General features: G+C 39.6%; 1 protein-coding gene and 1 long non-coding RNA gene across 5 annotated transcripts in view; one reads left to right on the top strand and one right to left on the bottom strand.

Moving 5' to 3' along the window:
* The window catches only part of PKHD1 (PKHD1 ciliary IPT domain containing fibrocystin/polyductin), a 414,787-nt gene that overhangs the window by 345,712 nt on the left and 45,305 nt on the right, over nt 1–23,770 (top strand). Inside the window, exon 60 of one of the 4 annotated variants that reach the window (XR_002802305.2) lies at nt 23,470–23,565. The exons of 2 other annotated variants lie outside the window; for them this stretch is intronic. Coding sequence is in view for 1 of the 2 variants with exons in the window: in XM_070244729.1 (XP_070100830.1) it covers nt 5,504–5,580 (77 nt within the window). In the remaining variant the exon portion in view is untranslated. Of the gene's footprint in view, nt 1–5,503; nt 5,626–23,469; nt 23,566–23,770 lie in introns of those variants that run through there. One more of the 4 variants, XM_070244729.1, reaches the window with a different exon arrangement.
* On the bottom strand, nt 8,287–23,374 carry LOC106782266 (uncharacterized). Its single transcript, XR_001379223.3, has 3 exons — nt 23,229–23,374; nt 9,359–9,491; nt 8,287–8,472 (listed from the first exon to the last, which is right to left on the bottom strand). It is a non-coding gene; the product is annotated as an uncharacterized lncRNA (long non-coding RNA).

The following is a 23,770-nucleotide window of genomic DNA, read 5'->3' as shown; positions in this document are numbered from 1 at the left end:
GGGTATCTGGACCAGGAGGTGATTATCCATTTAGTGGGTTGTCCAGGAGAGAGTTCAAGGGGGACAGACAGGATCGGGTACCTCTGTCCTCCCAGACATCTGGACAGATGTTTGCTCAGTTGGGTGGTGCTCATGTTGGCTTTCACGAATCTTGCTGTGCAGCTCCTGAGAACTAGCCTTCTAAAATCTTCAGCCACATCTCCCCCTTTCCTGGGGATCAATAAAGCATCTACAGGCTGCAGACCAGCAACCCTTCTTGGCTAGCTTAGCGTCTGGCCCTCACGGCCAAATCCTTAAAGCCGAACTGGCTTTGGACCAGTCTTCAGAGTGCTATGGGTTTGCAGACGAGGGAGGACTCCTTTGTAAAAATCACAGCACTGCTTGAATGGTGCTTAGAATTCCTTTACGTGAAGATAGACTTTTAAATCTACCAGAGAGTTGAAAAGTTCAAACTTGTAAATACAAACTGGAGTGCTAGCTTATTAGAACAAGTTTTCATCCAAATTCATATAAGAATACCAGATCCCTTCTTCTTCTGTAGGAACGGAGGATAGTTTTGGGACCCAAAAAGTGAGAGAGGTTGTTTTTCCAAGAACCAAAAAAGCCATCAAAGGCAGACTTTTCCTACTTCAAAATTTCTCTTCGGGCTTTTGCCATTTTTCTGCTGCTCTTCACATCCAGATGTCCAACATATATATAAGACAGCAGGACAGGAAAGAGAAGGGATTAAGATTTCCAGCTAGAATTCACTGTTAAATAATAGAGTTTTATGCACGTTATCTCCACTACAGAACCTAGAAATCTATAATTAATGTAATTCCCAGAGATGTTCACATATACCCATATTGTTATTATTTTAAACCAATGATATTAAATAGCCATTAGTTATCCATTTCACAACCTATGAAAAAAAATCTTCTCCAATAGCGATTTCTGAGACTCAGATAAATGCAACGTTGTTTCAAGCCAAACTATAGAAATGAACCCTAAAAATAGGTTGAATAGATAAAAGTTATTTCTTGATCACTACCAAGTTAACTGATTATGAACTTCAGGATTTCATTTTGTGTTCTTCTTTTTTTTTTTTTGGCAAGTTGGTTCTTCTTTATGTTTGAGAAATAACAGTATTAAATGCTATGGAGAAAGGTTAGAGGGTTGAGATCGAGATTGTATTATAAAGGCAAGTTAAAAGCTTTAATTTATACTTGAGAATAACAAGATATGAAGGGATTTGTGAAAATCCTTTGTTCATTAGATAATGTTTATTTAACAAAAAATGAGTGTTTTCAATGAGATTAAACTGAGGATTTTATTGGAAAGACTTTAAGAAGTAAGGCCTCTGTTCTTTAAACCCTGCTGATTTAAAGAAATATTACTAAATACTTTTAAGTCCATTTTTATTCAGTTCTGTCTGCTTGCCATTGGTTATAATAGACTTAGAACCTTAAAACTTATTTTTTTATTCTTCATTTTCTGTTTTAAAATTTTGGCAAGATTGTTTTCTTTGTGCTTGTTGTTATTCGAAGGTTCCAGCAGAATTTCAGTTCTTCTGTAGTCAGAGCTATTGGAAGAAGCCGTGATGTCATTGCCAGCGGGGAAGCTGTTAGCTAGGAAATCTCTGCAGTCCACACTGTGATTGTGCAGCTGCATCTTCTCCTGGGGGTCGGAAGTGATGGGCCCACACCTCCTTGTTTGCCTAGGACAACTCAAGTTCATACTTGCTGTCCTAGCATAATTGTCATACACCCACTCTCAAAAGGTTCTTTGGTTTAAACAATAAATTATAGAGTCCCCCTAAACTTAAAAGACTATATGGAGAGAATGGTAATGGTATCAAGTGGTTCTTTTTTTTTTTGATGGTAGTGGGAGTGTGTGGCTTGTGAAAAAGATCAGTAAAATTAGAGTATCCAGGATGAAACAGAATGTGGTAGGATTTTGGGGGAACTGAGAAAGAAAACATTTGCCGACATTGTTATAAACTAACCAGCCAAAACAGGGAAGGGGAGAAAAGAAAAAAATAAGCATTGTAACAGCAGGGCTATTAATTTTTGGGACAAAGCCAGGTGGTTTGGTGGTCATGCTGGTGGGAGAAGGGATGCATAGGAACCAGAATTCAATGTTACTTTCAGAAACACGACCAAGTGCTAAAAGAACAAGAAAGTATAGTATAGAGGTCAAGGACACGGGCTTTGGAACAGACTGCCTAGTGTTCAGTTTCCTCAAGCTATTTAAAAATGGAAAAGATGCTTAAAGCCTATTTCACCTCATTTCCCTCATCTGTAAAATCCATGTAATAGTAGTACCTATGCCATAGAATTATTGTGAGGAGTCAACGAGTTAATGCTTATAAAGCATGTGAAGCAGTGTTTGTCACACTGTGAGCACTCCATACACATAGTCTGCTGTTTTTATTATTAGTGTTGTTATTATTTTAATGAGCAAAGGAGGGAATGGCTATACCACCATCATCCAGTTCCTTAACTGAAGCTGCACATGCGTGTCCTGGAGGCTGAATCACACGCTGAATAACTCTGCTGTCAGACGGGCTGGATGGGATTCCTCTCTCTGTCACTTATTTGTTCAGCAAATTTCTGAACTTCCCTTTAGTCTGTCTCCACATCTTTCGATGGAGATAGAAATAGCATAGACTTTTAAGGTTTATTGTGATGATTAGACTTGCTCCAGTCCTTGTAAAACCATTCCACACAGGCACACAGTAGGTGCTTAAATGTCAGAAATGTCTATAGGAACCTCTCCCTGTAAACCTGCATATATGATAACAGATGAGTAAGCTGTTGACTTTCTAAGTCTCTTAAATCCCATCATTCTTAAGTGGTAGGTAATGAGTACATAGTTCATATTGGGGCATGGAGGGGCTGCAGGAAAGGGGGTATGTTTGAGTTGTGTGTGAGATGTCTTGAAAGAAGGAGTAGCTGATACTACAGCTCTGTCATGCAAGAGAGATGATGAGTTTGGGGTCCATTAGCACATGAATCCCTCTCTCTCTCCTCTGTGTGTGTATGTGTGTGAGCTCCGTTAGGGGCATATGTGTTATGAGAAGAAGGGAAAGAACTGAATCCTGAAGAGCACCTTCCCTTAAAGGGTTGGATGAAGAAGGACCCCCAGACAACAACAGCAAACAACAACTGAGGAGAAACAGAGATGAGAGAGGAATAAGGAGATAATGATGGCCTAGGAATTAAGACAAGAGAGCATTTCAAGAACAGCAGAGACAAATGCTATAATTAAGTCAAATATGGTTAAATCAGGAAAAAGCGACTGAACCTTAGAACTGGAGCTGAAGCTTATGCTTCTAATAACATCAGCGAGAATAGTATTAGTAGAGTGATTGGGGCAAAATGTAGATGTCAGTGGATTGAGATCCGTCTCAAAGATGAGAAGTTAATACATAACACAAAACAAAATGAAAAGAAAACCTATCCTTTCAAGGAATTTGAGAGCAAATGGAAAAAAAGGTGGTGTTTATCACATGAGAAAGCTAAACCTGCGTTTGGCTGATGGGAGGAAGCTAGAAGATCCAAGAAATGGGCAATAATGAGTGAGGCGAATCTGCGACATTCAAGGAGGAGGAGGCAGGGATGAGGTCACTCGTGCAGAAGTTAGCTTGGGAAAGAGGAAAGCTACCCAGTTCTTTGAGTTGGCTGAGGAGGTGATAAGGAAGAGTGAATATTTGAAAATGTCAGGGGGAAAAGTGGAAGAGGTAATTCCGTGTGTCCCCAAATTTGTTGGTAAAGTCAGTGACTTGGTCATGGAGTGGAAGGATAGGGAGAGCCAAAGCCTTGAACCCAACAGAACTTTAATCAGAGGTGAGTGGAAGATGGGTTGAGTAATCCTGGAGGCCCAGTTGAGGTTGGAGATAAAGTATTTGTGATAGCACCAAATGACACAGTTCTCAGTTTTGTGTGGTTTTATTCTTTTTTTTTTAAAGATTTTATTTTTTTCCTTTTTCTCCCCAAAGCCCCCTGGTACATAGTTGTATATTCTTCGTTGTGGGTCCTTCTAGTTGTGGTATGTGGGACGCTGCCTCAGCGTGGTTTGATGAGCAGTGCCCTGTCTGTGCCCAGGATTCAAACCAATGAAACACTGGGCCGCCTGCAGTGGAGCACGCGAACTTAACCACTCAGCCACGGGGCCAGCCCCTGGTTTTATTCTTTTTAATTACGTGTTTTTCTACAGAATTCTTAAACTTCCCAGGAGCAAAAGTGATAGAAGTGGATGCATGGCTTTGTCAAGGATGGAGATTTTATGTATTGATGTGGGAGAAGAATGAGGGATGAGAGAGTGGGAGGACTGAGGATGCTGAGGAGAGGGTCAAGGAAGTGAAGAAGGAAGTAGCCGTTAGACAAGAAATGGAAGGAAGTCAGGAGCGGGCTGATGAACCAAAACTAAATTTCTCAATGAGGTGGAGGAACAGGTGCAGCGGGAGTATAAAGATGAAGAGATTTAAAAACACAGAACAAAATAAACCAAAAGCAGGAGGTTTCCTTTTTTAAGATGTCAGAGATGGAGGGGTCCTGAGAAATGAAAAGGTCCAGGGGAGAGCCATCAGAGTGGGTACTAGCATGGTGATCTCCAAGAGAGAAAATTCTTTTCGTGGTAAATGTTGAAAGGGATCTCAACGATAACTTATTTAGTCTAATCTCAGTTTTAAGATGGAAAGTTTGAAATTCTGAGAGCTAAGGCAACTTGTTAAGAACCGTGAATTTTAGCAAAACTGCTCGTAGAACTCAGGTCCCCTTATCCCCAGTGGGGGTTGTGTTTATAAACCACACTGTTATATGCTTGAAACAGTGAAGTAATGAATTGCTCAGTGAAGATGGAGACCCTTATAAAATGACCCTAGATTGTGCTTAGAAATTAATAAACCTATCTCTTTCTGCATACTTCATCAAATAAATCCATGGTGTCAAATCCTGACAGCCTACTGTGACCAATGACTTGTATATCAGAGAGAAAATGTAATCCAGGTGACATGTGACATAAAAAGGTCACATTGCCTAGCACCAGCCCTTGCTTAAGTCTAGCTAATTAGTGGTAATTTTGGTTAATTCAAGTGGATGGAGCTCAAGGCAATACTATTTGTGGAATTCTGTCTGATAATTTAGTCACCCTCTATGTTTGAATTAAAAATGTTTTGAGCATTTTTTTTTTTGAGGAAGATTAGCCCTGAGCTAACATGTGCCGCCAATCCTCCTCTTTTTGCCGAGGAAGGCTGGCCCTGAGCTAACAACCGTGCCCATCTTCCTCTACTTTATATGTGGGATGCCTACCACAGCATGACTTGCCAAGCGGTGCCATGTCTGCACCTGGGATTTGAACCGGTGAACCCTGGGCCGCTGAAGTGGAACGTGTGCACATAACCGCTGTGCCACCTGGCCAGCTCCTGTTTTGAGTATTAATCTACATGGTTTGCAAACATAAAAATAATTTCAGGCCACTGGAGATTATAGAGTCAAACCTTGACTGATTTATTCATTCATAGGTCTGCACACTATTTGCGAAATATTAGTTTATAGCCAACGCAAAGAACATCATGTTATGGCAGGAACATTGGACTAAGATGTCAGGAGAATAGTATTTTTGATCAGTTCACTCTATCTTTGGGTAAGTACTAAACTGTCTGAAAGTTGGTTTTCTCATCAGGCAAATGGAAATACCACCTCCCATACCAGCCCTCATAGTTGTTGTGAAGGGCAGACTGTGGCAGGTAAAATTGTGGCAAAGTACATAAAATATGGTTTTGGCTGCCGACTCTGCCACTGAATAGATGAGTATCTATGGTTATTTAACCTCTGAGTGTCAGTTTCATCATCTATAAAATGTAAAGATATTATCTTTCATTTTGTTGTTAACTTATATATGTTGTATGTTGTTATATTTTTGTTAACATATAGATATCTATATATATCTATGTATAGGTATATAGATATATAGATATCTATATATAATATATAATATTAACACATATAATCTATATATAATATATAACCTATATATTTTATAAATCTATATATTATCTAAAATAGGTAATATATATCTATATATAATATATAGTATATACAATTATAACATATTATGTATAATTTAACATATAATCTCTAATATATCTATTATCTATTATCTATTATATATGGATTATTATATTTATTACATTATATTGTATATAATTTATATATATTTATATAATGTATATTATATTACTATATTATATATTACAATATATATCTATATAATATATAGATATAGGTATATGTAATGCATACAATATATCTAATACATAAAAATATCTATTATTAACATCTAATAGCAGGAGTTTCAATTACTTGGATATTAAAAGGTATGATATAAATGTAAAATTTTCTTTTTCTCCTTTTGCCTTCTAATTTTTGTTGAAATCTTGTTGCAATTCAGGCAATCTGATGAAATTCATACTCCTAACTCCATGACCTTCTTGCCTCATGTTCAATTCACTGCTCTCTGTGGAAGGAGAAGTGCGGAAATGCTATCCTCTATTTCTTCCCTGCTCCTGCTTGCCCCTCTCCTTCTCATTCACTTTTTGCAACGAGATATTGTATATCTTCATTTGTGGTGTTAGGATTTCAGTAGATCAAGAGCATCAACTTTTGTGGAAAACAAGGGAAAATGGAGTATTTGAGAAAATATAAGTTCATATCTGACACCCGAGAGACATATTGTACCAATATGATACCCAGTCCTTCTTGGAAGCATTTTTAGAGAAATTTCCTTATATATTTCAAATATATACACAGTCCATGTGTAAAGTGGATTTAACTACAAATGAGAAGAATACAAACATTCAGTCTGACTGTGAGTGAACCGGAAAAACTCTAGAGTTAATAATGGACAGAAATGGATGAGTTAAGTTTGTTCAATGTAACACATATTTACTGAGTGTCTACTGTGTTTCTGATACTTTTCTAGTTAGTTGGCAGAAGAGTTAGTAGTTAGTTACTCTTCTTGTTAGTAAAAACTAGATAAGAGATCTCTGAGATCTCTGCTCTCATAAAGCTCACCTTCTAGAGGAGAGAGATACTAAGTAATACCCATAAAAAATAAGCAAATTATGGACTAGGTTGGAAAGTGACAAGAGCTATGAACAAAATTTTAACATGTTGAGCATCATAAGAGGCAACAGAGTCCATGTGTGGTTGGGCTGAGCAAGGTGGGCCTCATTGAGAAGGAAACGTGAGCAAAGTGGAAAAAAGTGAAAATGAGGCTCATGGATATCTGGGAGAAGAGTAGAGAGATCTGCCTTGGCAGAGGCCCCAAATGGGGTGAAGGGTCTGAACAGAGTGACCGAGAGGGGAAATAGCAGAAGACGAGGTCTGAGGTAAAGCACCGTGGTTCTTTGCAAAGAAGTCCAGCTTCTGGTGTGTTTTAAAGATCACCAAGTCTAATTCTCTTAACATATAAAGTAGAAGGGCAATCATCCTTCTTTACAAGGAGAGCATGAATCAATGGTTCAAAAGGCTTTTCACCCTGAATCTCTAGAGCCTTTCCAAATTCTGGCTAGGTAAGATTTAGGTGTTGTCAGCCAAAGCTGCCATCCATCTGGGGCAATTCTTTCAGTTTTAGAATAAATTATAAAATGATTCTTGTTAGCCAGTGATTATGATTTTCAACTTTAGAGTAAATTCCAGAATGAATTTTGCCAGCCAGTGATCAGCACAGAGTATTAGAAAGATCTTTCTAGAAGCTTAGAAAGTATCAGATGTGGATTGGTGAAATGGAATTTGGAGGGAATTCTGGATAATGGAATCTGGATGGAATTCTGGTTATGTGAACATGGGAAGCTCACATAGTGCTATTGAGGCAGGAGTTGGCATAGCAGATGTAGTGGTGTTTGTCTGACAGTGTTTTGTTGAGGTTCTGCTGTACACACAACCCCTAACCCCAATAGATTGCTAATCTCTCACAACACTTTTCCTACTGAGTCCTTACACGGCCACATAATCTTCCCTAAGACAATACTTAGGTGGCCACTGCCACAGATGGAAACCAGCCCTTGAAGTGAAACATTTTTGCCGTTTTGGGTTAGCTAGAACAAAGAAGTTGCTTTGGACAATAGTGAGGGGATGTTTGCACAGAGTACAGGGCAGCAACTGGGAAAGGATCTTGGGTTATAAGGTGAACCATGCACCTACAGGTTGATGTAAATGCAGAGTAGGACCTCTGGATGGTGCGATAACAAAGTGAACAGCCTTGGAAGCATTGGGAGACAAGAAGAACAATTTTCGCATTTCATAGGAGTAGTAAAAATGATTCTTCTCTTTTATTCCTTCTTTACCTCATTTCATAATATGAGAACAAGTATGCACTCAATGAAATTAACAGTGGGAAAATTTAAAACAAATAAAAGGAAATACTTCTACTCTTAGCGTATAATCAGTCTATAGTCTTTTCTGCTGAGGAAGGTCAGGAAGTCAAATGCTGAAGAAGAAAAGAAAAGAGAGAATAATCTGGTTAATTTTATGACCAATAATAACATTGTAATTGTGCCCTAAGATAAGCATAATGAAGTTGAAGCTTTGGGGCATAAAATGATCATCTCAGAGGACAGGAAGGAATTCTCCCACTCTTACCCCTAACAATTTGAATGGCACCAAAGAATTGGCCAGATGAATTATGGGGTGTGATATTTTTCCCAGGAGGCAGCTCCTATTAACCTGGCAAACCATTCTTGAAAGACCAGTGGCTAGTTTTATCTGGAAAATCCTGTATTTCAACGGAAATCAGCCTTGAATCCAAGCAAAAAGAATTTTGTAGTTGGTGGAATGATACACTCCCCACTGATGGATACGGTCTAATTTTGCTTTTGACCCTGTGTGTGAATTTCTCTAAACATAATATTCATATAACTAACTTAGTGTATCATAATGGATGGAAATTGGCCTTTGACACAGAGCAGGTCCAATGGAAAGCACATGAGCTGTCCCTTAGGAATTATAAACATGCTCTTGCCCTTTTGCCAAACTTTTTTCAAAGTTCAAACCAGCTGCTTGTAGCTTCTGAGTTTCTTTCTTGGCATGCGTATGCTGCTTGAGCTCTTGTATTCCAGACCTCAGTGAAGCTCTGAATCCTTAGCTACCTTTGGCAGGACATTTGGCCTTTCCTCTTAATATTGCTTCTAAACCAACTGGGACCTTAGCCTTGTTTGTTTTTTGCCTCTGTGTACTTATTCACTTTTTAAATTTACTTCATTTACTTATGTAAAACATGGATATTGTGTGAGGCAAATAATTAACTCCAGTTAACAGATAACTCCCAAATCTTAATTGTGTTTAACAAAAGGAAAAACTTTTTTTTTTTCACTTACATCTAAGCCTGGAGGAGATTGAGTGGTTTTCCTGGCGGCTGTGCTCCTGGTGGTGACTCAGGGATCCAGCCTGCCTCTAAAGTCTTGCTTTGCCATTTTGGAGTCTTTCAAGTCCAGCTTTAAGGCCAATTTCCTTATTTGGAAAATGGAAGCAATAAAAACATACCTCTCAGTTAGTCACGATGATTGAGTAAAGTAAGATGAATGACTCTCAGCATACACATAGTATGCTGAACTAAATCAGGAAATTTTGATGTTTCTTCCCGCTGACTGTGTATATGAGGCTCCGATGTGAGTGTACGGGAGAGGAGGGAGATGTGCTCAGATGAGTAAGGTTGATACCTGTACTCAAAGTGCTCGTGAGCTCACTGTCTATAAAATAGGAGGCAAATTCGTTACTAGAAACTTTGCTCTAAGTAAGTTCCAAGTTCCTCTCTTTTTAGTTTTAGATATCATTTCCACAATCTAGATAACTATTAGGATAATGATAAATGCTCAATAAATAGCATTAAATCAGTGCTTAAAATGTCAGAACTGTACAACGAAGGAACTAGAAAATGAGATTCTTCTCCTGTTTTCCCTCTCCATCAACCACCCTTCCCCCAGAGTTTATAAAAATTCACCATGATAAGATCATGTCTAGGATGACTGTTGATTTCTTGATTCAACGCCAGACTTCATCCAAATTGAAGAGATCATCTTGAAGGATCCTATACGCAGACCATAGTATACAACTGCTTATAATTTTTAAGTCTTATATATGGTTGAGTATAACTAAAATTTTGCTTAGTCAGTTATTCTTTTCCATGTTGAGCCTATATATAGTGTTTGTTGGCGTCTACAGCTATCTATTGCAGTACCTGTTCTTATAGCTCCAAGCACTACTTTGCCTCCCAGTTTGAATAAAGCCTTTGCTATAGTGAGGCATTTTGTCTGAATGTTTGGTGCCAGTTGTACATCTCAGTATTCTTGCTATGTTTTGTTGTTCAAAGTTAAATTCCAAAATGTCTTTAAAACTCCTTCACCAGTTTTCAACAGGAGCCATTGAATTTAAAAGATGACTTGGAAATAGCTTACCCGGGTACCCCTGGCCCAGTATCTTATTTGTAAGAATCCTGGAAAACTATTTGTTCAAATGAGTGAACAGTAGCTGATTAATCTGATCATGATTCCCATCCACTCTCCCCCTGGCTCATATTTATTGCCATCAGTGAGCAAATTGCTTGGGTGGCTGTCTCTTCTTTCAACCCACTTTCCTCTGTCATGTTTCCCAGACATTAGTGCAATTAACTTTTATGCAATCTCCCTGTAGATAAATATCCATGTATATTGCTTTGCATGCATGACAAGGAAACTGAGGTGCGTGGTAGTCTGTCTGTTGTCGAAGGTCAACAAGAGTAGGAAGAAAATAAATTGGAATTGACATCTTCCAACTAATGTCTCCATCCATCAGATCACAGCACTTCTCCTGGCAAGATTCCCCTTGTCTCTCCCTTCAATGGCTGACACCATGAACATGAACATTATGGTCTCCAACACTTCCTGCTTCCAGAGAGCAGCAGTAGCAGCACCAGGCTGCCACTCAACTTGCCCTCCTGTGAGGCTGAAAGGGACCATGTTGTTTTCTGCCGAAAAATGGACATGTTTCTTTTCCTCTAAAGGAGAAGATCTGAAGGACCAAATGAGCACGTATAAGCCAGCTGTATGCATTTTTCACCCTTATTAAAAGTGCCAAAGCCCAAATGCAAGAATTCATTCTGAAAGATTTCAGCATGCCAATTCTGGGCTTATGGAAAGCTTTTCCCCTAATTACCTCAACAACCTTCTGTGTGTAGTATATTGAGGAAATTTCATCTTTATGTCACAGGGGCAAGGAAGGCAGATTTGCAGAGATTCATGGGACGAGCTTTTCAAAGAGCTTTAACAGAGAAAATCTATTCTCAGGTATTAGAGGAAGCAAATATTGGGAGAAATTATATAAAGAAAATTTATGTTCAGAAAAGAAACTGTTGACAGTTTATTATGTTCAGAAAGCCCAAATGTTGACTGAGAACTCAAACGCCTCATGTTCTCATTCTAGATCTCTTCAGGATGAAGAAAAAGAGTCCTCTTATGCTCTTTGTCCCCTTCCCTAAAGCAGGATATATGATATACGTTTAGAGGAAAAGATACATCTGAGAATAGCAAAGCTGTTATCCATGAGAACAGGCTAGATTGTGATGCCAGAACACACAACCTGCAAGTTTCAATAGCTTAAAACAGCAAAGGTTTGTTTCTTCTTTACACTCCTTGTCTATCTCTGGTTGGCAGGGACCAGGGCCGAGAGGTCAGCCTCCATCTTGTACTTCGCTGGTCACTCTGTCACAGACGAACCTAGAACTTTTCAAGGGCTGGCAAACATTTTCAGTAAAGGGCCAGATAGTAAATACTTTCAACTTTGCAGAACATGGAGTTTCTGTCACAATTACTCAACTCTGCTATTATAGTGAAAAAGCAGCATTTACAATAGTTTACAACACATAAGTAAATGAATATGGGCTGTGTGCCAATAAAACTTTATTTACAACAATAGCCAGTGGGCTGAATGTAGCTTATGACCTGTAGTTTGCCAACTCTTTCAATTAAATTGTATGGGCCAAAAGGGACACTTACCTCTGCTCAGTGATTAACGGTTAATGATTCTACTCAACCACTAGAGAATGGGGAAGTACAAGCCTGTCACTTCCCGAGATGAGCCTAGCCTTGTACGTGTTCACACACTTACCTAGAAGATAATGAAGAAATAGCTGGGCACTTATTTTCACAGCTCCACAATACTTGATTAAGCCTACTGGTCTTTTAGAGTTTTTCTACCCCCTCAGTTTCTCTTTAACTCAGAAAAACAGACTTGACAAGGTGGCAGTGTTCATTTGCTATGTAAGAGGCAATAGGAGCGGCCAGTCAATCAAAGAGGACACTGCTCAGCTCTGTGCTTGGTCAGCCTTGGTGGCCGTGTTGTGCATGAATAGCTGGAGTTACTCATCTCATGAAATCTTCACCTTTGGGAATCCCAAGGTGAGTCAGGAAATGCATCCTAGAAGCAGTTATTAGGAGAGGATTTGGAAATAGCAAGGGAGGCATTTTGTCAGATGGCCTTCCTCAACAATGAAGTTCTCTAGGGGACAATTACTGAGAAGCTTCCTAGATGTAGCAGTGTAGCCTATACGCAGCGAGCAATGACAAGATAGGGTTTTCAGTTCATTTCACTATAAATGGAGTCTCACTTAAACTTGTTTTATCACAGGACGATGTCACTTTTTGTATATGGTTTTCTAGCAAACCACGCCCTCTCTCCAAATCCCAACCAACCCCATTTTGGCCCCTCCTGGTTCCTCATTATTTTATAAAGTCAAATGGTTCCTTACCTTCAATTGACACACCTCTTTCAAATCTCTTTCAAATTGTATTGGTATTGCTCTAAAGAAAATTTAAATTGTGCATTTATTTGTACACAGTTTAATTCATTAATATTTCTGACTTTTCTCCATAGGAATAGTTTGACGAGATACAGGTAAAGGTATATTTAAGTGAATTTGTCAGTTAGTTAAAACAGAGACACTAGGAATCTGTTGTGTAGCTTGTAGGCTCTCTATACATTGAAATATCTGTTCGTATTGATTATAATCCATGCCTTCTAAAATTTTAAGGTACTTTCTTGCATATTATCACACAAACAAAACACTTCAGTGAACTATTTTAATAGTTAAATTTTAAAAAGAGAAAAACAGATAGCAAAACATATGCCTGGGCTAAGATCTGTTAGTTGGTGATAGCTTCCTCAGGAAAAAAAAAAAATAAGAGTGAAAATAACCTACATCTAAAAGAATATTTCCAAGGTCCACATGATATTTTTATTTAAAGTAGGGCTGTGCAATACTTTGAAATTAATTGTAATTGGCTTAAATGAAGGTGCTATTATGGTTTTCCCTCAAAAGAGTTTAATTTCATTTTCCAGACTAGCTGCCAATATCAAGCTATCATAGACAAGAGCTCTAGCGTTTCTAAAGAGACTATATTACCCAAGTTTCTTTGTTTGGCACAATAACAACAACAACACTTATTATGTCCTGGGCACTATTCTGAGCCTTTTAAAATAGGTTTAGTTGAGCTTGGTACCATCCCAATTTTTTTCCCACTTACAAATGGGGAAATTGAGGCACAGGGAAGTTAAGTTACTTGCCTAAGATCACAAGAGAGTAAGTAGCAGGGCCAGGATTTGAACCGAAATCCTGCATCAAAGTCCATACAAATAACCAGAGTCCATAAGAATAACCACCGTGCTATAACACCTTTCACAGCTGGGACAGTGGGACTGGCATGCAGATGCTAGTGAAGGAGCAGAAAACTTTAAAGACTTATAAACACCCAATTCGTATAATCGAGGAAAATCTATGCTTTTTTGTGCTTATCTAAATTGACCACAGATCCACCAAACATGGGCAACTTCATTTTCCTGGCACCTTGGAGATACAGGAAAATGCTAACTCTGTTTCCATCAGCAACTGTGTAGTGTAGAGACCTTTCTTTCTGGAATAAAGGAAAATGTGAAAGAAAAGGAAGCGCATATAAGCTTCAGGTTGCTTTCAACACGATATCAGCTCATCGGGTCATTGCTACCAGCTCTCCTCTTTCCCACCTGAGCTGTGCTCCTTGGCTTGTCTGCCACAAACTTCCTTGGAAATTCTTTGCTGGACCTGAGTTCCCGTCCATGACAGTCTGGCCTTCCAAAGAAGATTAATATGAAATATCAGTCAAAGGTTTTGTATTCCCAGCCCAGAGCTTTATCTCAGAAGAAAAGGGGGAAATTTGTCTCTTGTGAGTCATGGGCATTGAATTGCTGGGAACATTTCACTGCAGGGTGAGTTGGCAAAAATAGTCCTCATGGATTTCAAGTTTATTTGACTAATTCTTTCACCACTTGTCAAACGAAACTACTTTTGTTTAGGTAACAAAACAAGCTGTTTCCTCTGCCGTGTCTCCAGTGAGTTGTATAGGCACTTGTGGCGAACACACATTACTGCTAACTGTTATGATGTTTGCTGTCAAATTCATTTATTTATACAACTGCTGTAAAAAGCCCGAGGCCCATAAGCAGCCATGAAAGATTTCAGAGTCATGGTGTGGGGTCATGAGAGGGAAAAGAAAGTCTCCACTCGTTATGAGAAAGGAACTGACACAGGAAATGGTCACATATGGCGCAGATTTATTGTGTCCGGGGCTTCCCATTCAAATCTCATTACAGCCACAGCTCAGAGCTGAGCATGGCACAGTCACATTCATTTTAGTTTTGGCGTCCAACAGAATTACGCTGCAGCTTCAAACTGAGGGCCGGAGAGGTGATGAGTTTATCATTCTGGGGAAAGAGGGCATCTGAATTGTATTTGTAAAGAATGCAGCCGGTTGCCCCTATCTTTAATCTAACCCATGCACATCCCTTTGTGGGAAGCTGGCAGGCGAAGTTTGCTCGCCAAAGAGAAATAGGAGGGTGGAGAGAAAGAGTGGAGCGGGGGTGGAGAGTATTCCAAAAGAAATGAAGGGAAAAGTTAAGATTAGATGAAAAGAAGAAACCATTCTGAATTTTGCAAGTTTTTATTTATTTTTTGATTAGTGGAAAAAATAGGTGTCCTCATTGTAGATAGTTGTGTGCACGCATGTGCCCACACATATGTATGTATGTATGTGTGTCTTTCTTTCTTGCACATATTTTCTAAAAGCATAGATTCTTATGTCCACGTTTTAGCATTTTCTTCCCCTGCAACTTGTCCCTTTCAACATTGTTTATTATGAGTGCTTGCAACACTTACAGGTGCTGTTTCAGACTATGAGGCAAATGTTATTTGTTTGAGACAAAGATAGTGCCAAAAAAGGAAAGAGTGAGAAATATTTTTAAAATACTCCTTTTATGATTATAGTGAATGTAATAGCTTTTATTTATTAGCACATGTTTGTTCCTGACTCTGGACATATATCTTCTCATTTAATCCTGTCCATCAGCCTATGGATTGGGTACTATTCTCGATCTCTTTTCCAAATGAGTGGACCACGTCAGAGAGAGAACTGATTGCCTGTGGTTTTGCAGCTAGAAAGTGGCAGAGCCAGGACACAATGCAAATCTCTCTGAGTCAAAAACCTGATCTCTCACCCGCTAAGCTGTACTTCCTGAACTTGCATTTGAGTTGGCTGTTTTCAATGTAGTATTCGGAGAATAGAAGGCGTAATTGAGACCATACCCAGAGATGTTTGCAGGTCAAATCATACTACAACAAAATAACAAAAGTGCACAAACGTTTTCTAAGCCACTTATTTCAAGCAAAATATAGATGGTGACATGTCGACTTAGTAAAAGAATACAAACTAGTCTCTACAATTTATTTGGATGGACTTTCATTAATAAAAATAAGGTTTTTTAATTCAAAAAAGGAAAAGTGGTTGATTCAAAAGAAGGGTCTGTATATGACCTCCCCATCTTTATTGTCATTTCATTGCTTACTTTCATCTCCTGATCATTTTTTTCTCTCCCAATAAAGCTTTTATAGAAAAGGAACAAATATTTTAAAATACTCGCCAAGAGAACTTAGTAAAGACAAAAAGGCCTTTCACAGAGGACTTCTAGGCTTCCTTGATGCATGTAATGGTTTGTTTTATGTGGTTTTCCATTTTTCTCAGATTAGTTTGGAAATGTATTCCCATGGAAAATAGATGAAACTTCAAGAATTTTTGTGAGACTGTGCATAAAATTGTCACAGCTCCTCTACCCTGTGGCTCCTGGAGTTCAGGGGTCCAGTGTGTCTGTGCACAGGTGTGTTCCCCATCTAGCAGCGCCCGGTTCCTGTGCAGTGTCCTCAGTCCTTTAGAGCCACCTTCACACTTGGAGATCTCTTTTCTACCGTCTCTTGACTCTAAGCATTGGAGGCCACTTCCCCACCTCCATCACCAGCTGTTAGTGTGCTGTCTTCCTCACCACGAGCCATGCCAGAGGAGACCGTGCTCCTGAGTGCCACTGGCTAACAAATAACCAAAGTCAACCTGGAAATGCCTTAATTTTGAAGCTCCAGGACCTAAACTTTGAATATATTGAATTTTTCAATTTAATGAACTTTAAGTATCTCAAATTATGTTTTCTTGTAATACTAACTATCTGTGTGTACAGGTATATGTGCAAGCATATCTACTTTACCTCTATCTTTTCTTTTTTTTTTTTTTCTTTTTTTGCTGAGGAAGATTCACCCTGAGCTAACATCTGCTGCCAATTTTCCTCTTTTTGTATGTGAGCCACCACCACAGCATGGCCACTGACAGACGAGTGGTGTAGGTCAACACCTGGGAACTGAACCCGGGCTATTGAAGTGGAGCATGCTGAACTTAACCACTAGGCCACTGTGGCTGGCCCTACTTTATCTCTTTTATAATGGCTAGAACTACCATACTGTGGTCACTCAATAGACTTTAAAAACCTCTAATTCTAGACTTCACAGTAGTGAGGTTGTATTTCTGTCATTTATATTGAATCTACGATGCATAAGAACATCACTCTTAATTTACCTTCACCTTATAAATATAACATGTGCCCATTATTTTTGAAGTTTTAAAACATAATTTTTACCTGGAATATCCCATTCTGAAAAAGTAGACAGTTTTTCTCTATTATTTCTAAAATGACAAAAGTATTTTTCCTTTAATATTTTCTTCCAAGATTTCGTTTACTCCCTTTGTGTATTTAGGAACTCATCTTTGAGATTTTGGAGTTTCCCTTCACATCGCCTGAAGGTCTATGTCAACATGTCTAAATGGGGATAAATTCAGCCTGTCTTCACTTTATTTGATCCGTGGCCATTTATATTTGTTTACTTAGAAATAATGAGGTGTAAATATTGTTTGACAGAGAAGAATTGTAAATGATTTCTTTTCATTTCTTGAAAATAAGAGAATGATTATATATTTTGTTTTTGTCAAAATTTCCTATACTTTACTGTACTGTGAATTGTGGAATCCATCACAAAATGGCTAAAAAAATTATTGAGGGAAATGGTGATGTTAACCTCGAGGAAAAGAAATCGTTAATGTATTTCATTCAATTTTAAACATATAAATTTTTCTCTTTTGTTGAAAAGGGGAAGATGGAAGGATTCTATGTGCCTTTGAGTCAAAACATTTATTTTAAAAATACTTTTTTTCTTTCCTCCTGAACCATTTTTCTAAATAAAGGATAGACGTTGTTTCTTTTTTTCTTTTCTTTTAATTTTTTTTCCTAGCAAAGACGACCCCTTTGGCATATTTTCTTTTCAAAAGTGAAATGAGGTGGAAAATCCTCATTTCACGACAGGAAGGACAAATATTGACACAAAGTTAATATTTATTAGAACCCTGGAAGCAACCTGAGTATACACACACACTCACGCCCCTTCTCCTCTTTCTTCTCCTCCGCTAGAAGGACCTAACTCACCACTGTTCTTGGATTTTGGGTCTATGGTTTCCAACCTAGGGAAAGGTGGACAGGGCATGTTGGATGTCTAGGATATTTTAGGTTGTTGAAGTGTACACAGAGCAAATGCTCATGTGCGCACACACACACAAATACAACCTGCTTGATCCAATTTCCCCCATTTAGAGAAGAGCTTCTGGACTTCATCACTGTTCTTGCCCATCTTGAATGCAACAGCAGATGCCAAGCCAATACTCACTGGTCACTCTGCATTTATTAAGTGCTGTCCACTCTTGCCTTTTTGAGACAAATGCCCTCGGGTGACTGGGCGGCTGCCCTTGACAGGCTGTGTCACTTATCTATTCACATTGATTATGAAAGTCAGCTGTGGCCAGACCTTGCTTTTTTTCCTCTTCTCTCAGCCCCTCTTACAAGCACCCCTGCCTGGATTTTCATGAGGAAATAATCAGATTAGGCCTTTCACGGTGAGTTCACATGGAGTTCTCTTTCTCCACTGGGCTACTAACCGAATAAACGTGTTTAGTGGTAAATTGTAAATGACATTATGATTACCAAAGCCAGCATGGGTTTCATTTAGAAGTGATCAGAATTGCAGACCACAAAAATTGTGACTGGCAGATAAGGCCATTTGGAGAAGTGGGAAAAGAAAAGTCAAAAACAAGTGAGAAAGATAATCATTACTCAAAACTAAACCTTCCCCAGCTGAGAGAAGTGGGAGGGAAAGGAATCCAGGGGAAGAAAACATAGATCGCTATTTAGAAGGGAAGCTAGACTATCACTGTGGCTTCTGCCAGCTGTGGCCAGGAGAGTGACGATGCCATCTGTCTGGGTGCATGCAGAGCTCTGTCTTAAGCAGTAAATGTGTACTTGCTCCCACAACTGGGAACTACACCCATCTAGCAGCTGTGGACCCCCAATGCATTGCTTCCATGTGCTTTATTCTTGCCTGACACCAAAATTAAATACTAGGATCGATTAACTCTGAAGAGGAAATAGGAAAATGGATGGTAAGATACCAAGAAACCACCTTATCTCTTAGTCATTGGCGAGTTCTGGAGAAATAAAAATAAAATTTCTTATTCATGAACACCAGGATTCCAAGTTTGGCTATAAAACTGAATAGTTAATGTGACTTGCTGATTATCTTTAGGCTACTGCGTTTGTTATATTTGTGGCTATATGGTTATACTTCTGGGATAGTATGCTAAAATACTCAAAAGGCCAAATGGCAACATAAAAAAGCAAATGGGGGGCCGGCCCGCCGGAGCAGCAAAGTTCACACATTGCGCTTCAGCGGCCCGGGGTTCACCGGTTCAGATCCCAGGTGTGGACCTACACACTGATTATCATGCCATGCTGTGGCAGGCATCCCACATATAAAATAGAGGAAGACGGGCACAGATGTTAGCTCAGGGCTAGTCGTCCACAAAAAAAAAAAAAAAAAGTAAAAAAGCAAATGGACTCTCAACAAATATGTGATTTGAGGAATAACCAAAAACCTCTCCTTGAGTTCCGGTCAGTAGATTGTGTGGGGAGGACTCCTGATTATTAAAGCGCCTCTCTCACAGGTGTTACTCATCACAGCTGGCCCTACCTCTAAATACGATCCCCAAATGAAGCTCTTAGATTACATTTCATTTTGCCAGAGGCAGAGGTGGATATCTAGAAGTTTGCTTTTCTCTTCCTCCTTTTCCTCATTAACAAGTAATTATGTGAGTCAAAAATCCTGTGAGTCAATTTTTCTACCTATGAACTAAGGATAATTAAACTTGCCATTAGGAAGTTTCAGGTGAAGAAGGTTAGGGAGGAAGACAGGGAGGGAGGGAGGACCACCAACTTTACAGCTTGAAGACACCTTTGTCGTGAGGTCAAGTCTTCCTCTTTGCTGCTCTAATTCTTATCCCGTTTTGTCACCCCTCCAGGCTCCACTCCCATTATACAGACTTCCTCTCAGACATTTCTGTACCTGGAGCTGTCCTAAGCAACCATTACGTATTAGTTAAAACCACCATGGGATGACCACCATCTGGCCACCAAGACCTGTTTAAGCAGTAATCACAGTCCTCCATTGACAAACCCCGTGTGAACCCCTCGGGACCCCTCTGATAGTCTCATTGCCACATGCTGTGACAGTGGTGTTTTGTTAACATCCCTGCTTGCCTCAGTCGCTACCACAAGTCTGCCACACAGTGTCTTCTATCTCCAGAATACACATCTCTTTCCTGATTTATCCATGGGCTCATCCAACCTTTTACTCCCTTCCTCCAGAGCTCGCTCCTGGGCTGTGTGGAACTCTGAAGTTGGAATCAGCGCACTCCTCTCTATGTTCACTGGGCATTCTTTAACCCTTTGACCTCAGCTGAAAGCTAGCCATCTTCTAAAGATGTCACTCCCTTTAAAGCCTCTCTATGTCGCACCCTCAAACTCTGAGGTTCCTCCGCATTTCTGTGTTGTTCCCGTGCTCTTTGTCTCGTCCCTTAAGTGAAAACCCCTGTTCTCCGTGGCTGCTGCCATCTGGCTCGCTACCTGCTCTCTCTACTTGACGTGTCTTATATGCGCATCCTGGCATTGCGTTTCACTCCCTGAAGGCCTTAGAAACTAGCCCATTGTTTTCACTCTGCCATGACTGATCCAGGGGAGTAACTCATCCGAAACCTTCACTGCTGTGGAAATAAACAAAGACCACCCAAATGGGAACAAGCACAGCCTGCTTATTCTGTATTTGCCATAGCGAGGGATTTGGCCACCATCCCTCATGTTTGCCAGAGACTCAGGCAGACAGAGAGTGGGAAAGCTCTATAGTGGAAAAAAGGGAAAACTTCAGGAATAGCCTGATTGGAGGCTATTGGCACGGGGAAGCTGGAGGCAGGCTAACTAGAAATGGGGCATCCTGTTTGATTGGTTAGAGGCACATATTTGGCTTTCTCTGGTTGGTCCTAAGTTGGAAATGGGGGAGAAAACTAGGGGAACTGGCAGTTATTAATCAAGTACTGGCTGTTTGGGACTGATTATTTCAGGGTTATTGTTTGGTCATCCTGGACTGGTTGCTGCAGATAATGGGCTGGCTCCTTGGCTTGATATCTGCAGATTGTGGGTTAGAGTTCTGTTTTTTTGATGAGGAAGATTGGCCCTGAGCTAACATCTGTTGCCAATCTTCCACTTTTTGATGGGGAAGATTGTTGCTCAGCTAACATCTGTGTCAATTGTCCTCTATTTTGTATGTGGGATGCCACTACAGCATGGCTTGTAGGTCTACGCCTGGGACCAGAACCCGTGAACTCCAGGCCACTGAAGCAGATTGCACAAACTTAACTACTTTGACACCAGGCCAGCCCATAGAGTTCTATTTTTCATATGCTCTAACCATTGTCTGTTTGTATATTCAGTCTCTCACTGCATAACTCATCTTCAGGGTTTCTCTAGGAGGACACTTGGCACAGAGAAAGTCTTCAATAAATGCTAGTTGTTGTTGGTATTTTTTTGAAGTATGCTTTTTTCTCATTCTACCTTACCACTCATTGACACAGTCACAGCATTGAAATTGTCATCACCACCAACTTTCAAAATCATAAACTCAAGTATCCTACTCTAAGACCATGACTCGTATCCTTGCAGCTTACTTGCTCAAGAGCCCTTTCCTTGTGACATTAAATCCATTGCCACGTGCCTTTTTTTGACTCATAAGTACCCCTCCACTTCATTTCTCTCCTTAGGCGGCTGAGCTGTGCTATGCTTCATTACATTAGTTCTTTGCAAATATCTTTAATACCTGTGACCCTCTGTCCCTTCTTCTCAATCACAGGCAGAAACCCAATCTTCAATGAACCAGCCATCCTATTTGTCCACGCCATCTTACTAAGTATGTCCAAGGCATTTGTTCCTCCACTCTCCACAACACAGGCTGACGTACTGTGAAAGTGATAAGGTTTAGGTTTCAGGGCCTTTACTTACATAGGCCACTTCCAAGACACCAGAAGGAATGCTAGCAATGTGTTTGCATGGCCCTATGGTTTTGTAAAATATGCAAAACTGAGATATTTTTATTAAAATTTAAGATAGTACTCTCTTTCCACTCTAATTCTCCTTTCTCCTAAGTACTATGGGGTTGGGTGACAATGGAGTAGCTGTACATGCTTAACATCTACCTAAGGGGAAGTTGAGTTATATATACATTTAACGGGTTTAATCGGTTGTTGTTTCTGTGGTTCACAATCACTTCTTTGTAAAGTTCTTACTAGCCATCCATGTCAACTTGCCCATGTTGTGACACACAGGAGCCAGACTCTAGGTGACACTGTGATATGACTGTATCCTCAGGCGTGAGAAGAAAGCGAAGGGTGGAGAAGTACGGTTTTGAGTGACAGTGCCATAAAAGTCACTCTAGAAATTTATTCAAATATTACGGCTCATACATGAGGAAAGCTTTCTAGGAAATTTCTCACATTTGACAATGATTCTAAATATTTATACATTACCAGTCATGAGTTGTGAAGCTGAGAGGAACTCTTCTAAACTCCCAGGGATGGAAAACAAATGTCAATCATCCAGGCTAAAGGAAAGAGTTATCTTTCTATCTTTTCTATAGAAAATATTACAACATTGTTGTCATCTCAAGAAGCAACACAAAAGTGTGCAACAAAAATATAGGAAAATAGTAATGTACTTGGGGGGCCGGCCCTGTCGCTGAGTGGTTAAGGTCGTGCACTCTGTTTCTGCAGCACAAGGTTCACTGATTCAGACCCTGGGCGTGGACCTAGCACTGCTCATCAAGCCATGCTGTGGCAGCATCCCACATAGCACAACTAGAAGGACCTACAACTAGAATACGCAGCTATGTAGCAGGGCTTTGGGGAAAGAAAGAAAGAAAAAAAAGAAGAAGATTGGTAACAGATGATAGCTCAGGGCCAATCTTCCTCACCAAAAAACCCCCCAAAACAAACAAAAAACACTACAATTTGGTCCAAAGACACCTTTAAAAACAAAAAAGGTAATGTGTTGGGTAATTAATTAATAATGTGACTTTTCTCTGGAATTTATCATGTTTATGGTATTTATGAGGTTTAAATTTATAATTGTGTTGTGCTTTTTTTCTCACTTTTAACTAATGTTTACTCACTCTATTCCTAATTTTGAATTCATAATTTTGTATCTACTTTTATAGAATGGTTCCCCAACAGTCTATAAACGCTAAAATCCAGAAAGACTGGGTTCACCCCTTTTGCACAAAAATGGCTTCACATCATTTTCTCAATCTGCAAACATTCCACCCCTCTCTCTCCCCCGTCCCAACCTCCAACACACACCTCACCCTTAGCTTTCAGTTGATGACCTCGCTCTGCCCCACATGTCCCAGCAGCTGAGTGCCTTGAATCTCCCAGCCCCTTTTACCTGCACAAATGCTTTCTGGCCTCCGTCCTGCTCCAGGAGTGATGGAGACTTCGACCTGTCCGATCCCACCTGCTTTCAAAGGGCTCTGCACTCTGTTCTCGCTTAGCCTCACAAGGAGTTTGCTCTGTCATTCATCCACCTCCTCTGAGTAATTAATTAATCTCTCCCTTTTTATAGGTTCTGTCTTATCTGCAGAATTTCAGCTTGTGTCTAAACACAGCAATCTGACTTTTTTTTCTAGTACATTTCATGAAGCTCCGAATTATCGTGGTGATGCATTAGCTGCTTTTCACAATCTCCTCTTGGATGCCAGACTGATTTACTTCAAAAAAATTAGGTATTAATTGTTTTAAAAGAACATACCTTTCAGCTCACATAGGGCATTTCCTTTGTATAGAATCCTTATTGTCAAAACTCTAAGGCAGAAAATTCCTGTTCGTGTAAGCTTGTACTCCCAGAGATGACTATGTAACTGTTAGGTGGAATTATTTTGTTTTTGTTTTTTGTCTGTTTTAACTTCCTCTATAAAAGAAGGATTTTCT

This window comes from Equus caballus, chromosome 20 (genome assembly GCF_041296265.1).
Source record: "Equus caballus isolate H_3958 breed thoroughbred chromosome 20, TB-T2T, whole genome shotgun sequence".
NCBI lineage: Eukaryota > Metazoa > Chordata > Mammalia > Perissodactyla > Equidae > Equus > Equus caballus.
Note: the sequence above shows the minus strand (reverse complement) of the source record. Positions and strands in the feature narration are given on the sequence as shown.